General features: G+C 47.1%; 1 protein-coding gene across 2 annotated transcripts in view; it reads right to left on the bottom strand.

Moving 5' to 3' along the window:
* Positions 1 to 6412: 6412 nt before the first annotated feature.
* The window catches only part of LOC144134366 (sodium-coupled neutral amino acid transporter 7-like), a 61563-nt gene continuing 55766 nt past the window's right edge, over positions 6413 to 12209 (bottom strand). Inside the window, exons 4-9 of one of the 2 annotated variants that reach the window (XM_077667299.1) lie at positions 11693 to 11828; positions 10393 to 10488; positions 10234 to 10291; positions 9140 to 9402; positions 7137 to 7333; positions 6413 to 6916 (exon numbers count right to left, since the gene is read on the bottom strand). In XM_077667299.1, coding sequence (XP_077523425.1) covers positions 6741 to 6916; positions 7137 to 7333; positions 9140 to 9402; positions 10234 to 10291; positions 10393 to 10488; positions 11693 to 11828 — 926 coding nt within the window. In that variant the 3' untranslated portion in view covers positions 6413 to 6740. The remainder of the gene's footprint in view (positions 6917 to 7136; positions 7334 to 9139; positions 9403 to 10233; positions 10292 to 10392; positions 10489 to 11692; positions 11829 to 12209) is intronic. The other variant, XM_077667293.1, reaches the window with a different exon arrangement.

The following is a 12209-nucleotide window of genomic DNA, read 5'->3' as shown; positions in this document are numbered from 1 at the left end:
TTTTTTGTGTGCAGTGCTTTTTTCTTTCGCTATACAATAAAGTGTTTGTTTGTCATGGATCCTTCTTTTTGAGCCAGTTGCTTGTGCACTTCAGTATGTCGTAGGCCCGGACTGCGTCACAAGGATGGTCACGCAAAGCAGCTAAACCTTACTGTATTGCAATGTGCGCACATCTGTACATAGCCGTGTGACCGGCGTTTTCGGCATTTTGACGAAACCCTAAAATCTTAAAATCTTCTCATCGAACCACTTTTAGAGCGAACGCAAGGTGATCTTAAGGAAAACAAGTTTTGATGAGCTATTATTGGTCTCGGATACTTCCTGTCTGATGATGTGGAAAATTCTCTGTGGTGTCGAAACTGATATGAGACGAGCCGGTTTTTGGAACATCGCTACGGAGAATACATTTTGCTTATTCTCAGTGTTACTTGACTGAGTTTTTTTGGCGTATTATCTAGCCATCATCTTTTGTCTCATATTTTTACGATTTCTAACAAACATTTCAGTGACGGGATCTTCGTCAATACTAGGACGATCGAATCACTTTCCTTGAGAGGCTCTTCTACTTGAGGGAAGGAAAACACGTTGAGAAGACGCCGACAGGACATCAAGTAGCATTTGAGGCTGCTTCACCAATTCATTGTTCAGCGATAGTCGAGCTCCTCGGGGCTGCTGAACCTGTAGTGATCGAACTATCTCGTCCTTCTGTGAGCGGCATAGCCCTAACACGGGACGCAGCGCAGAAAGGTTCGTCGCCAAAGGCTTTGGCGATTCGCCACTGTGAGGAGCCGTCAACCCTTAATACTCAACGGACATTGCCCGTGTTGAATTCTGCGCTATTGATTCAGAATCCCTTAGCGTGGTGTCCACGGAAACGGAGGGTAGGTGCTTTGGAAGCCACGCGAGCTTTCGTGATCTGAAAGCCCTATGGTTGGAGGCGGGAGCGATATTTCCGGCGAGGGCCTGGGGTAAACAGCTCTTTGTCTCTATAGCAGTTTAGCGTCAGCATCACCAGCTCTTAACGCGATAGCGGTAAAGGCCCCGTTCACCCAAAAATCCAGTGCCGATGTTCGTGTTTTCGGTGTTGTGAGTGAAAAATCGCAAGCTCTTGATTGCCCAGGTATTGAATGCCCAGGTATTTTTGGATGCAAAATAGAGAACGACCGTTTGCATATATGGTAATTAACCGATTGCGCTACCGCGTTATACCCTTAGGGCGGAGCTTAAGTGATCCTTCCAAGTTTTGCATGGCAGGTAGGAAAGCGCTTCCTGATGTCCCTGAGGGGCCCAAGTATGTCTCCGTAGTACGTTTGCATTACAGGATAGGTTCCCACTTCGTCGACTACCGCTTGGTTTTATGACCGCGAGCTGTGGCGTTCGTGATTTGATTCCTGGTGTGTAGAGCCCATGTCATGGTTAGTGGTTCTCAGCTGGTACCCCCATGGCGGAATATTTGGGAAGCCTTCTCGATGGGGCTTCCGCTGGTGTAGTTACGACTGATTGTCTGCGAGTCGAGGTTACTGTCAAGGATCTGTGCCATCTGTTGCCGTCGGCGACTGCGAGGATTTTCGTGGTCAAATAGCATCCAGGTCGCGGCAGTGTAACGCGAAATTCGGCGACAACTCGTGCACTACTGGATTGGAACTCGTTGCATTTTTATCGCCTACCGTAATATCCGGTATACAGTCCGCACGCAGTGTATTGTCCGCAACGCACAATTTTGGCTGCATATGGATTGTAAAACTTTTATTTCCAACATTTTGAGAGGCTTTAGGCCCCTCGGCTAAACGACAGCCAGAATGTCCTGGCTTGTGGCGGCGTCTTCGGCCAGTTGTACGACCTTTGTCTGAATCATCAGATCGGTGCTGAATAGGAGAGCCTCCCATTGGTCAAGCGACAGAATTTTTTTTCCCTCCAGGGGGGCAAAAGGGCATTTCCAATATATATTGTTGAGATCCGCGTTGTGGTGACATAGCTTGCACACATTTGAATATTGTGACGGATAATCAAGACTACACATAACTGGGTTCTGGAATGTATGAGTCTGGAGACGGCTGTCAAGAAAAAAAAATTCTAGACTTTTTGCACTCGTTACATACACTATCAGAATCAGGCGTGCGAACAGCACATAAAATTATATTTGGCGCAGTTCAAGTATCACAAAACGTGGCAATAGAGTAAGCTTTGCGAACTTTGTGCCACATTCAGCGATGCTGAAAAAGAAAAAATGCTGGGCAGTGCATATATACAGATGGTCCGCAAAGCGCAAAATATAAATTTTTTAGCATGTATAACTCGCCAACTGTATACCAGAAACAATAGTATATGTTACAGAATTTCTTCCCCTCCCCTAAAAGAGCCGCTTGCTCTATATATATATATATATATATATATATATATATATATATATATATATATATATATATATATATATATATATATATATATATATATATATATATATATATATATATATATATATATATATATATATATATATATATATATATATATCAAATTCTTTCTCAGTATACAGGAAATGCTAGGATCTCATGGCAAGGAAATATGCTACAGATTATAAATTACGACCTACACTGCGCTCATCATCCTCGTCCGTAGCGTTTTCCTCGTTCCATTCACTGACAAGCACAAGGCACTCCGAGCGTATGCAAATTCTAAAGCTTCATTTGGGTAAGCACAACGAATGAATGAGTCAAATAACATTTATTTACTTACATTCAACCGCATAAACGAACAGTTCGATCAGTGTTTATATTTTTTAACGGAAAGCTCATGATTCACCCAAAGATGAGGAAGACGAGGTTTGCGACGTTCCGCGATGTGTTCATCTCTAAAAACTCAAATTTCCTTTAAATAATATAAGGTACACTTTTTACGCACTTCTTGGCCTTCGCCGGATTCTGAGCTGATCACTCTTTATGGGAGTGAGTCGTTAACCTTGCGAGACCAACGACAACCAAAGACGGTTGACCACAAATCACCTACTCCTTCAGTGCAGATGCCCGCCGCGGTGGCTCATTGGTTAGGGCGCTCGACTACTGATCCGGAGTTCCCGGGTTCGAACTCGACCGCGGCGGCTTCGTTTTTATGGAGGAAAAACGCTAAAGCGCCCGTGTGCTGTGCGATGTTAGTGCACGTTAAAGATCCCCAGGTGGTTGAAATTATTCCGGAGCCCTCCACTACGGCACCTATTCATTTCTTCTTTCACTCCCTCCTTTATTCCTTCCCTTACGGCGCGGTTCAGGTGTCCAACGACATACGAGACAGATACTGCGCCAATTCCTTTTCCAAAAATACCAATTATTATGATTATTCAGCGCAGATCGGGTTTGGGGTAGGTGTCGCATTTGTAAATATACCAGCGCAAAACGTAAGCCCATGTTACGGCAGAAGGGAAGACATTACGACAAATCCATTGCTCTCCTCACGGTAGTCGCGTCTCTTTTTGTGTACTCACTTCGTTTTTACAATGCGTGAGTATCGTTACAACTGATCCTCGTTGGACGAGCGTAATGGAAACGCCTGCTCGATGCTGCGGGCATCTTGGAAGCCTTAACGCGGGAAGCAATGCACAAGCTGTGCAACATACTCTGAAAAGCTGTTAAAATTGTATGTACTGAATTTCGTGAGATAGGTGTCAGAGTCATGTTCTCACAAAAAAAAAATCCTCAGCATATTTAATCCAGTTAATGAACAATTTCGAGCGTAAGGAGGCCCGTACCAAATCGCACTCAGCTTGCCACCGTTACAAATGCTGGTAAGGAATTGCCTGTTTGGCTGCTGGGGCTTGATGTTTAATTCACAAGAAGTTATTTTAAACACCTGTCTTTGATGCACAGCACTGAGAAGGCGCAAATGCAACCATTTTTCGCTTAATTTTGCACACTAGGTATGCGGATATCCATGGCTATTGAGGAAGGCTCCAATTTTGTTCCTCTTACGTTATGTTAAGGTCTGTTTACACGATGAACCCCATATCGGAGACGCCGCAGTGCCTTTGGCGGTCGTCTGCTGATACAAAGGTCGCCAGTTCGATTCCTGCCGCGGCGGCCATATTTCGATGGAGGCGTAATACAAAAATACCCGTGTGCTGAAGCGACAAGTGGCGCATGTTAAAGATCCCCATTTGGGCTAAATTATTCTGCAGCCCTCCACTACGGTGTTCCTCATACCCCATGTGTCGGTTCGAGACGTTAAACTCGACAATTACAAAAAAGAACCAGAGCCCACGCTGCCACCACGTCTATTCTTGAGAGACAATCCAAGCTAGCACCTAGCCGCCAGATTAAAATTAACTGGGTGCCTGCGCACTCGTACCACCCGGGGAACGAAACAGTCCACGATTTTGCCCGAGGATTCGTCAACCGGGCTGTGGCCTGTCCAAATCTGAGGTCGGTCAGGGAGCGCATGGTCACGTATCACGACATAACTATGCACTATCGTAATGATAGACTTAAACACCCCCCCCCCCCCCCCATAAGTCTTTGACCAAACCTCAGCAGGTGGCCCGGAGACAACTCCAGACAAACATTTTCCCCAACCCTTATAAGAACTTCATTATGTATTCGGGAGTATTCTCGCCCCAGTGTAAGCTATGCGGTCAAGATAGGGCCGACTTAGCTCATATGCTGCATGAATGTCCACGGGACACACCGCCGATGGACCTGCAGCTCTCGAACCGCGAAGAGTGGTAGGTCGCGGTGCTCAGCTCCGACCCGAGGACGCAATTCCGGGCCGTGAGCCGAGCTTTCGAAGTCGCCGAGCGCCAAGGGCTCCTGGCCAGATCACGTGACCAGCAGTGAAGCAGGGAAAAAAGAAAAGCGCAATGGAGACCCCACTCGATCTACGAAAGAGCACCTTTGAATGAATTTTGACTAAAATAAAGTTTTTACAACCAGAAATTATGAAACACAAAGATTATATTAGATCTATTATTTCGCGAGTAATCACGATACTGTCATAAACATCATTATAAACACTGGTTCAGTGCAAGTGTTTAAAACAAACATAAACATTTACCTTCTGTCCACGCAACTTTGGCAAATTTTTTGAGCTGTGCTAAGTACAGGCACAAATTATATGCTCTGTATGAAATTTTTTGTTGCCTGTATTTTGCTAATTCAATGCATGTCATTTTTATAGATGCGTACATCTTGCGGCATTTGTGTTTTCTTATTTGTGTCGCTGTTGTATGAACAATTTAGTTTCATCGTGTGGAAACCGCGCTGTACTAAAACAAAATTGCTCTCTTAGCATTTAGTTTCATGGTGATGGTATTGTTTAAAAGCGATCTATGTGATGCAGTGGTGTTGAGTGATGTGTTTGAGAAGTGGGGGCCCGACAATAAGTCAGGTGTTCTTGTCTTTTGCCTTTTTGTCTGCCTCCTAGGCAACCAGTACGTGTTGCCTATGTACTTTGACTTTACTTGACAATCTGCATCTGACACACTGGATGCTAAGGTCTCATTTCTGATGATCCATAAAACAGGTGGGATGACACGGAGTTCTCTTTAGGCATAGGCATGCGTATGGTTAGAGTACGGCATCCTTACAAAGTTGTTTTGAACTCGGTAAACACGAGGAGGAAGTCTTCTGGCGTGTAATCCGCTGCATGCGATGGATTACGTCGGTGAACCAATGGTGGCCTTTTTTTCGCCTCATGCACTTCAGGCCACTTACGAACCGTCTGAGACAGCCATCATCCTTAATCCTCTTTCAGCGCACAGCTTTCATTCAACTTGACACAATGTATCCTTCAAATATGAACAGATGTTGTTCTGCAGTCTCTTCCATTGGCATATGGCCACCGATCTATAATGAAAGCGAGCCCAGTTTAACGAATGGGGCGCTTCGAGATAATAGGGCGCTGCTACTGGCTTTGAGCGGCAGACAGTATATTTACGTAAGCCTTGCAACAAGCAGACTGACGCCAGCTCGTTTCTGGAGATTTTTTTAATCGAGTGGGAGTGACTTTCGCAAAGGCTGCTTTTTTATAATTGAAATGACAGATATCCCTACGTACGGCCACTGCGGAAGCTCAGAAGCCACAGAGTGCCTCTATGGCTGCCCCTGCACTCATTACGCTTTCTGGGCAGCAGAAGCGCATGGTATATTTAGGCTACGGTTTGAATACGTGCCTTCGACAAATTGAATTTATTTTCATGTTTGGCCAATCGATTTCTCTACTCTGTACCCCCTGACGTCGGCTGCTTTTATTCCTTTCTTTCCCATCTCCTTGCGCAAAATAATCAACCACATGTTATGCCATGTTTAATATCTTCGCGCTGTATACTCGTGTCTTCGTTATATCCTTCTTTATCTTACAGTCAAAAGCATCAACCGTTTGTCAAAGTTATTTTCAGAGATCGATACTTTTTGTGATAAATGACTGCGAATATTGTGAATTCGATTGCTGAAGACACCGCGTAGCCTACGATTTCAAACCGCACTGCATTTTGATGGTTTGGAAGAGCGAGTCAGGTTCAGCCATGATCTTGAACATATGCCAGTGCATGTACTTGCGCGCAGAAGGAACATAATTTATTGCAGCATACACATAAAAAGACCAAGCATAGCTCATTATGAGCATTCATCGACACACTGGGTACTAAAACGACTTCGCAATGTCATGCGTGCTGGCAGATCGTTACAGTAAATGCACAGCCACACCGCCGAATTGCCGAGGGCCCACATCTGGAGGCGCTCTCTCGAGGGCCGCCGTCAAGAGCATAGCTGGACAACGTGGCCGGAGACCAGCTCGACGAGCACGACGTGCAGCAGGACCGCGGTGAACAGCACGGCCCCGGCGAGCACCATGAGGGAGCCGAGCAGCAAGTGCCAGTGCAGATGCGCCGTCGGAACACCCTTGTGCTTGGTGTAGCCGATGAGGCACATGCCTGCGCACGAGAATGGCGCGGTACGTTAGCACTGCGGCCACGGTCCGCTTCCCTGCAGCGTGCAGCCGTTTGTCGCGCCGAGTGCGCTGCCAATGACGGCACTTGCCTCACTCGGCAAATGGCAGCGCAACGGGGGAGGTTATTCATTACGCGCCTCTCACGGGTTACCCCAGCGAAGGCACGTAAGCACGCGGAGATTCGTAAGTGCGTATACACTCACCGGGGAACACGAATATGTTCAGCGCGGCCAGGCAGCCCAGGAACTTGATGGCCACTCCGATGTCGAGTGGCAGCACGGCCATGCCCACGGTGCTGGCGAACCAGGCGAGGCTGAGCTTGGCCTTGCGCGCATGCGCGCGCGCCCGGTCATCGGCGGGACCACCGCGCACCTCCAGGTACAGCTCCTCGATCGCGTTTCTGTGGCGAAGACGTGCTCTCCTTCATGCGCGCAGCTTGGGACAGGGCACTGTGTCACGCTTTCCAGAAAACCTGGCTTAGAAATACAACTCCGTAAAGCCGCCTTTCGCTGCTAAACAGCGGAACAACACGATATTTATCGAGATAGACGTAACCTAGACCAGGCAGTTCATCAAAAAAAAAAAAATCGTTCACCTCGTACAGAACGGCATTTTAGGGTATGTCCGAAATATTTCGTTAAAAAATGACTCTACATTGTTTCTTCGTGGGAAAGTGCAAATTCACGTGTGCGGGTTCCAGCGGAAAATAACATTCTGTGGTTTACTACTGAAACAGCTGAAACACTACACCTACCCTGTTTTAGCGACGAAGCTCCACATTTTTTCTACCTACAAATAAATTTCTTTGGAAGGCTTCTGCGGTCATATATGTTAAAGTTAAAAAGCGAGTAGCACGGCTATTCTTCACGTGACACGGCTGTATGTTTTAGCATCAACAGAACGGAAAACTGGGCGAGGCGATGAAAGCTGTGCATTCTGAACAGCGCAAAATATACCTGTGTCGCTCGTGCCTTGCTGTCGCTTGTGTCGTACCTTGCTGCGTCTTCGCTTTTTTCGCGCTGTTCACAATGAACGTCTTGGCATTTAGACGTGAAGAAGGTTTGTTAGAGAAAAAGGAAGTTCGTGACCATACATTCGAAACCATTAATACGCTTTAACAGTTATCGCGAAAGTATCGCGGTAGACTTACTGATTGTATAAAAAAAAAACAGATCTTAAATGCTTTGAAGCCACCCAAGAGAGAAATCACATGAATTTTTTTTCCATACTTGGCGCTTACTGTTCGTAACGTTTGTATTAAGCTTGCTGTAGAGAAATCTATTTAATATATTCTAGATAAAGCAATCTGAAAGCGCCTTCATTTACTGTATCTCTGTACCACAACATCAGGCAATTTTTGGTGAGCCCTTCCATCAACTTGTGTGTGACAACTTTCAGACGTGGTATGCCTGAAGTGGCGCGACTGCTACTACCACGAATGCACGGAAGTAAATATAGTGCGGTCCAAATTAACAATTTACACGGCATATTCAGAAGTGTAAATAATCGGAACTCTCTCCTGAAGAAACGAAAATAAAAATACGCCAAGGAGAACAAATTAGGGGAAAAGGAATTTCTGATTTTCCCCCGACGTTGTTTTTACAGGAGGTACGGTTGAATTCTTAATATAGATATTCCGTCTACGTTTGAAACTAACCGCTGTGAAACGGTAGATTTGGGTAAAGGAACACAGATAAGAAAAAAGTAAAAAATAATCCACAAGCACTAACTGGCATTTTTCGGGCTTATCTGGGCTTCAGAGTCGCGTGCGCTAGATAACATACAGAGCTAAATACGAGAGACTATCGCCATCAACCCCGTTTCCCCTTCGTCAGTTCCTTGTTCCTCTCTACGACGATTAACTACGAATAATTATCAGATAACCAGCCCGCCAGAGGCTAAAATTTTCTTAAGTTTCCGAGCCGCAAAGCAGCCTCTGTTAAAAAGTTCGGATGGTAACTGGTGGGTCATCCTGGACTGCCGGGCTAGGCGAAGAAACAAATGCTGCTTCTCTTCTCAGCTGGCTTGGTGCTGGCGACTACAGAAGAACACAAAGTCGCCGCAGGACTTGCATGCTTAAACGAGTTCGGCCATGAATGCTTTTCTCTCAGACCTATCACCTCACCGTCCTGAATATACTTCGCTACGCTTTGTAAGGATCTACCGGAAGACAGCGCGTGACGTGTCTCAAGGTTGTGAACGAGACCTGGCACAGAGCGCCGGCAGCGGGTAGGTGACGGCCATCTTGAAGATGAGGGCCACCAGCCCTACCAGCACCCAGGCCTTGGTGGCGTCAAACATCTCCATGACATCGGGTCGCACCGTTGAGCCATAGGAGAGGTAACCGAAGCAGCCAACCATGGAGTAGGCGACCATCAAGATGACCATGCAGTAGGCGATCGCCTTGGCCATGTTCCACAGGGAGCGCTCGCGCATGGCCGCGTACGCCGGTATCACCACCTCGTGGCTCTGCGCAACGGGGTCAACACGAGGGACCGCTGCGATGCTTGGCGGCCCAGAAAGAGTCAAGGTAATTCATTTCACTGAGCAAGCAGACCGTCATACTCAAACCTGAACATTTTGAGCCATTAAACAAAAGAAGTTCTGCGTATGCGCTCATCCGTTTTTGCAGACGGCCCGACGACCAGCCAATATTTGAAGAGCGAACGACAAATCGGCATCCTCACACTACTGACTGCCTGCGTTCTGCGAGACCCTGCCTGAACTGGGCTTCTTTGAACTCGCCAGAAATGGACAGCGCAGCTTCTCGTGTTAGGCGACAAGTGGAAACCAACTTGAGCACTGTCTCCATTTTGCCCTTGTTTAATTTCTCCTGTTAAAAAGACGTTTTAAAGGAGCTCAAGTTCTGCAGCTTTATCAATGCGATTGCGTGTCCATTTTAGACAATGTATATGTACGCTCTTCGTGAAAAGCATTTATTCCAGAGCTGACGGGAGGTGACCCCGGGTTGCGTTAGGGGGTGGGGCTCCTACGGTGCTCCTGGAGTTCCAAAGCGTTGCTCTGTGGAGAAGAAAGCCATCGCCGTTCTCAAGAGCTTTGGAACTCTGCGAATGCACCAGGAGCCGCACAACAAGGCTCCAAATCCGCCTTCGATCAAGGTGTGGTCTGCCCTTCATACCTTTGACTAAAGGTGTACGTTCTCCGTCGAAAGGCACCGCGTACACCGGAGGCTGCAGCCATGGTGGCTGGAGGCACGCACCGCAGTACACGGCACACTGTTCCTTCGTTATTTATTTTGAATGCACGATAAACAAAGAAGCGCAGGCGCAGCAAACTCACCTGATACGCGAAGCAAAATACGGGTGTGCTGAGAAGAACGTCAAACAGGCTTTCAGGCCTGCGGTAGAAGAAGACGCCATTTGGTGCCAGCACGCGCTCCCGCAGGAGCAGAAAGAAGAGCGTGTGTGCAATGCCAACAAAGGCTCGCTGGGCACCTACCAGACCCTGACGTAGGAATCCTTCGGGCGCGGCTCCGTGAAATACACGACGCACGTCAAGACGCAAGGGTACAGAACAGCCGCTATGCCCAGGGTGCTGGAAGTGGAGGCAGGCACTGATGTAACGCATGGCAGCGGCTCGCATTTTGACGCGAAGAGCTTGTATACCTAACCATGATGAGCGTAATAGCGCTAAATCAAGAATCGTGATTTAAGCTATACATATACAGGATTGAAATTTAAAAGATATATGCATCAATCAATGCTATTTTCTAGAAAGGAAGCTGGGTTCGTCAGATAGTGGACAGCCCAAGAAAAAATATAAATAAAAATTGCCCTGCCCGCATCGCCTATGGTACAACGGGCTTAACCAATTTAAAATGAGACACGAGGCAATTACGGTTTATAGTTTATGGGGGTTTAACGTCCCAAAGCAACTCAGGCTATGAGGGACGCCGTAGTGAAGGGTTCCGGAAATTTCGACCGTGCACCTGGGGTTCTTTAACGTGCACTGACATCGCGCAGTACACGGGCCTCTAGCATTTCGCCTCCATCGAAATGCGACCGCCGCGGCCCGGGATCGAGCCCGCGTCTTTCGGGTCAGCAACCGAGCGCCATAACCATTGAGCCACCGCGGCGGCCCTCCTGGAAAGGCGAATTTCTTCGTTATGAAGACATTATATTATGATTAATTCTTAATTTTACGATCCAGGTATACCTAGAACCAACGTTTTAAATGATTCATGTTGTGCAGAGCTTTACAATTATAGGCAAAAGTGCGTAATCTAGTGCACGCGTGAATGGATCCGACGTCAGGACTGCGTTGTGGTGCTTGTACGGCACTCACGGCGTCGCAAAGCTCTCCGGAAAGTTTCGCGCTGACATTGCAGCTCCAGTGTAGCTCCTGCAGAGGTCTGCACAGGAGAGAGTCAGTCCCGCATGCAGTGCAGTCTGTATTTTTAACGTAGAATCCCCATTTTTTTACGCAAATAATTTTGCTGTCTAAAAAAAATATCACATTACTTTTTCCGAACAGAATTACAGCAACAAGGGGGGGGGGGTATCACATGGAGCGCAATTCGGAGAAGAACCCGACACGCGAACTTCTCAGAGCTGGGGCATGCTGTTTCCTTTTTTCGCGTGTTTGTGACTCAAGTTTTCAACTGAAAAAAAAAAGTTAATGTTTCAGCGTTGCAGCGCGTGTGACAAGCCAAAGGCACAGCGGTAACAGCGGGTAACAACAACTATCGGAGGTATAGAAAAACGCCGACAGCTCGAGCGCAATTTTGTGATGAGCCCACCTGGCGTAGTGGAGGAACTCGATGTGTTGGAGCAAGTTTAGTGGCAGCACGATGACGACCGCAGTGGCGGTGATGGTAAACTCTCGGGCCAAGTACCACGTGTGGCAGAAGTCGGGTCCATGGAGCGAGGCAAAAACTTGAGCGAGGCGAAAGCAAACGGGCGAAAGATTCATGATCATAAAAACGGCTTCGCACTCGAGACGCAGACGCAGTTAGGTTAGTGACTGGTTCAAGAACGCGATTCAGATGTCTTCGTTCATGATTACGTCTCAGTCTCGCCAGTTGATGTCAGCGTGAGGAGAAGGGATTTTCGAGAATCACAGCTCGCGACGTAATTGCTATCGAACACAAAGCGCGAAGAGGCCGCGAGATGTTACGCGGGACATGAATGAACGCAGGTATTCTGCTTGTTCTCGCTTTCCCCCTCTCCATTTTTATTTTTCGTTCTTCGTGAAATCCACCACTCTGTGAGAGAACTGTCCCAACAGAAGGTTAGTTAGTTATATTGATTTTAATG

The sequence above is a fragment of the Amblyomma americanum genome, chromosome 1, assembly GCF_052857255.1.
Source record: "Amblyomma americanum isolate KBUSLIRL-KWMA chromosome 1, ASM5285725v1, whole genome shotgun sequence".
In the NCBI taxonomy this organism is placed as follows: Eukaryota; Metazoa; Arthropoda; class Arachnida; order Ixodida; family Ixodidae; genus Amblyomma; species Amblyomma americanum.
This window is presented reverse-complemented; position numbering and strand designations above follow the sequence as displayed.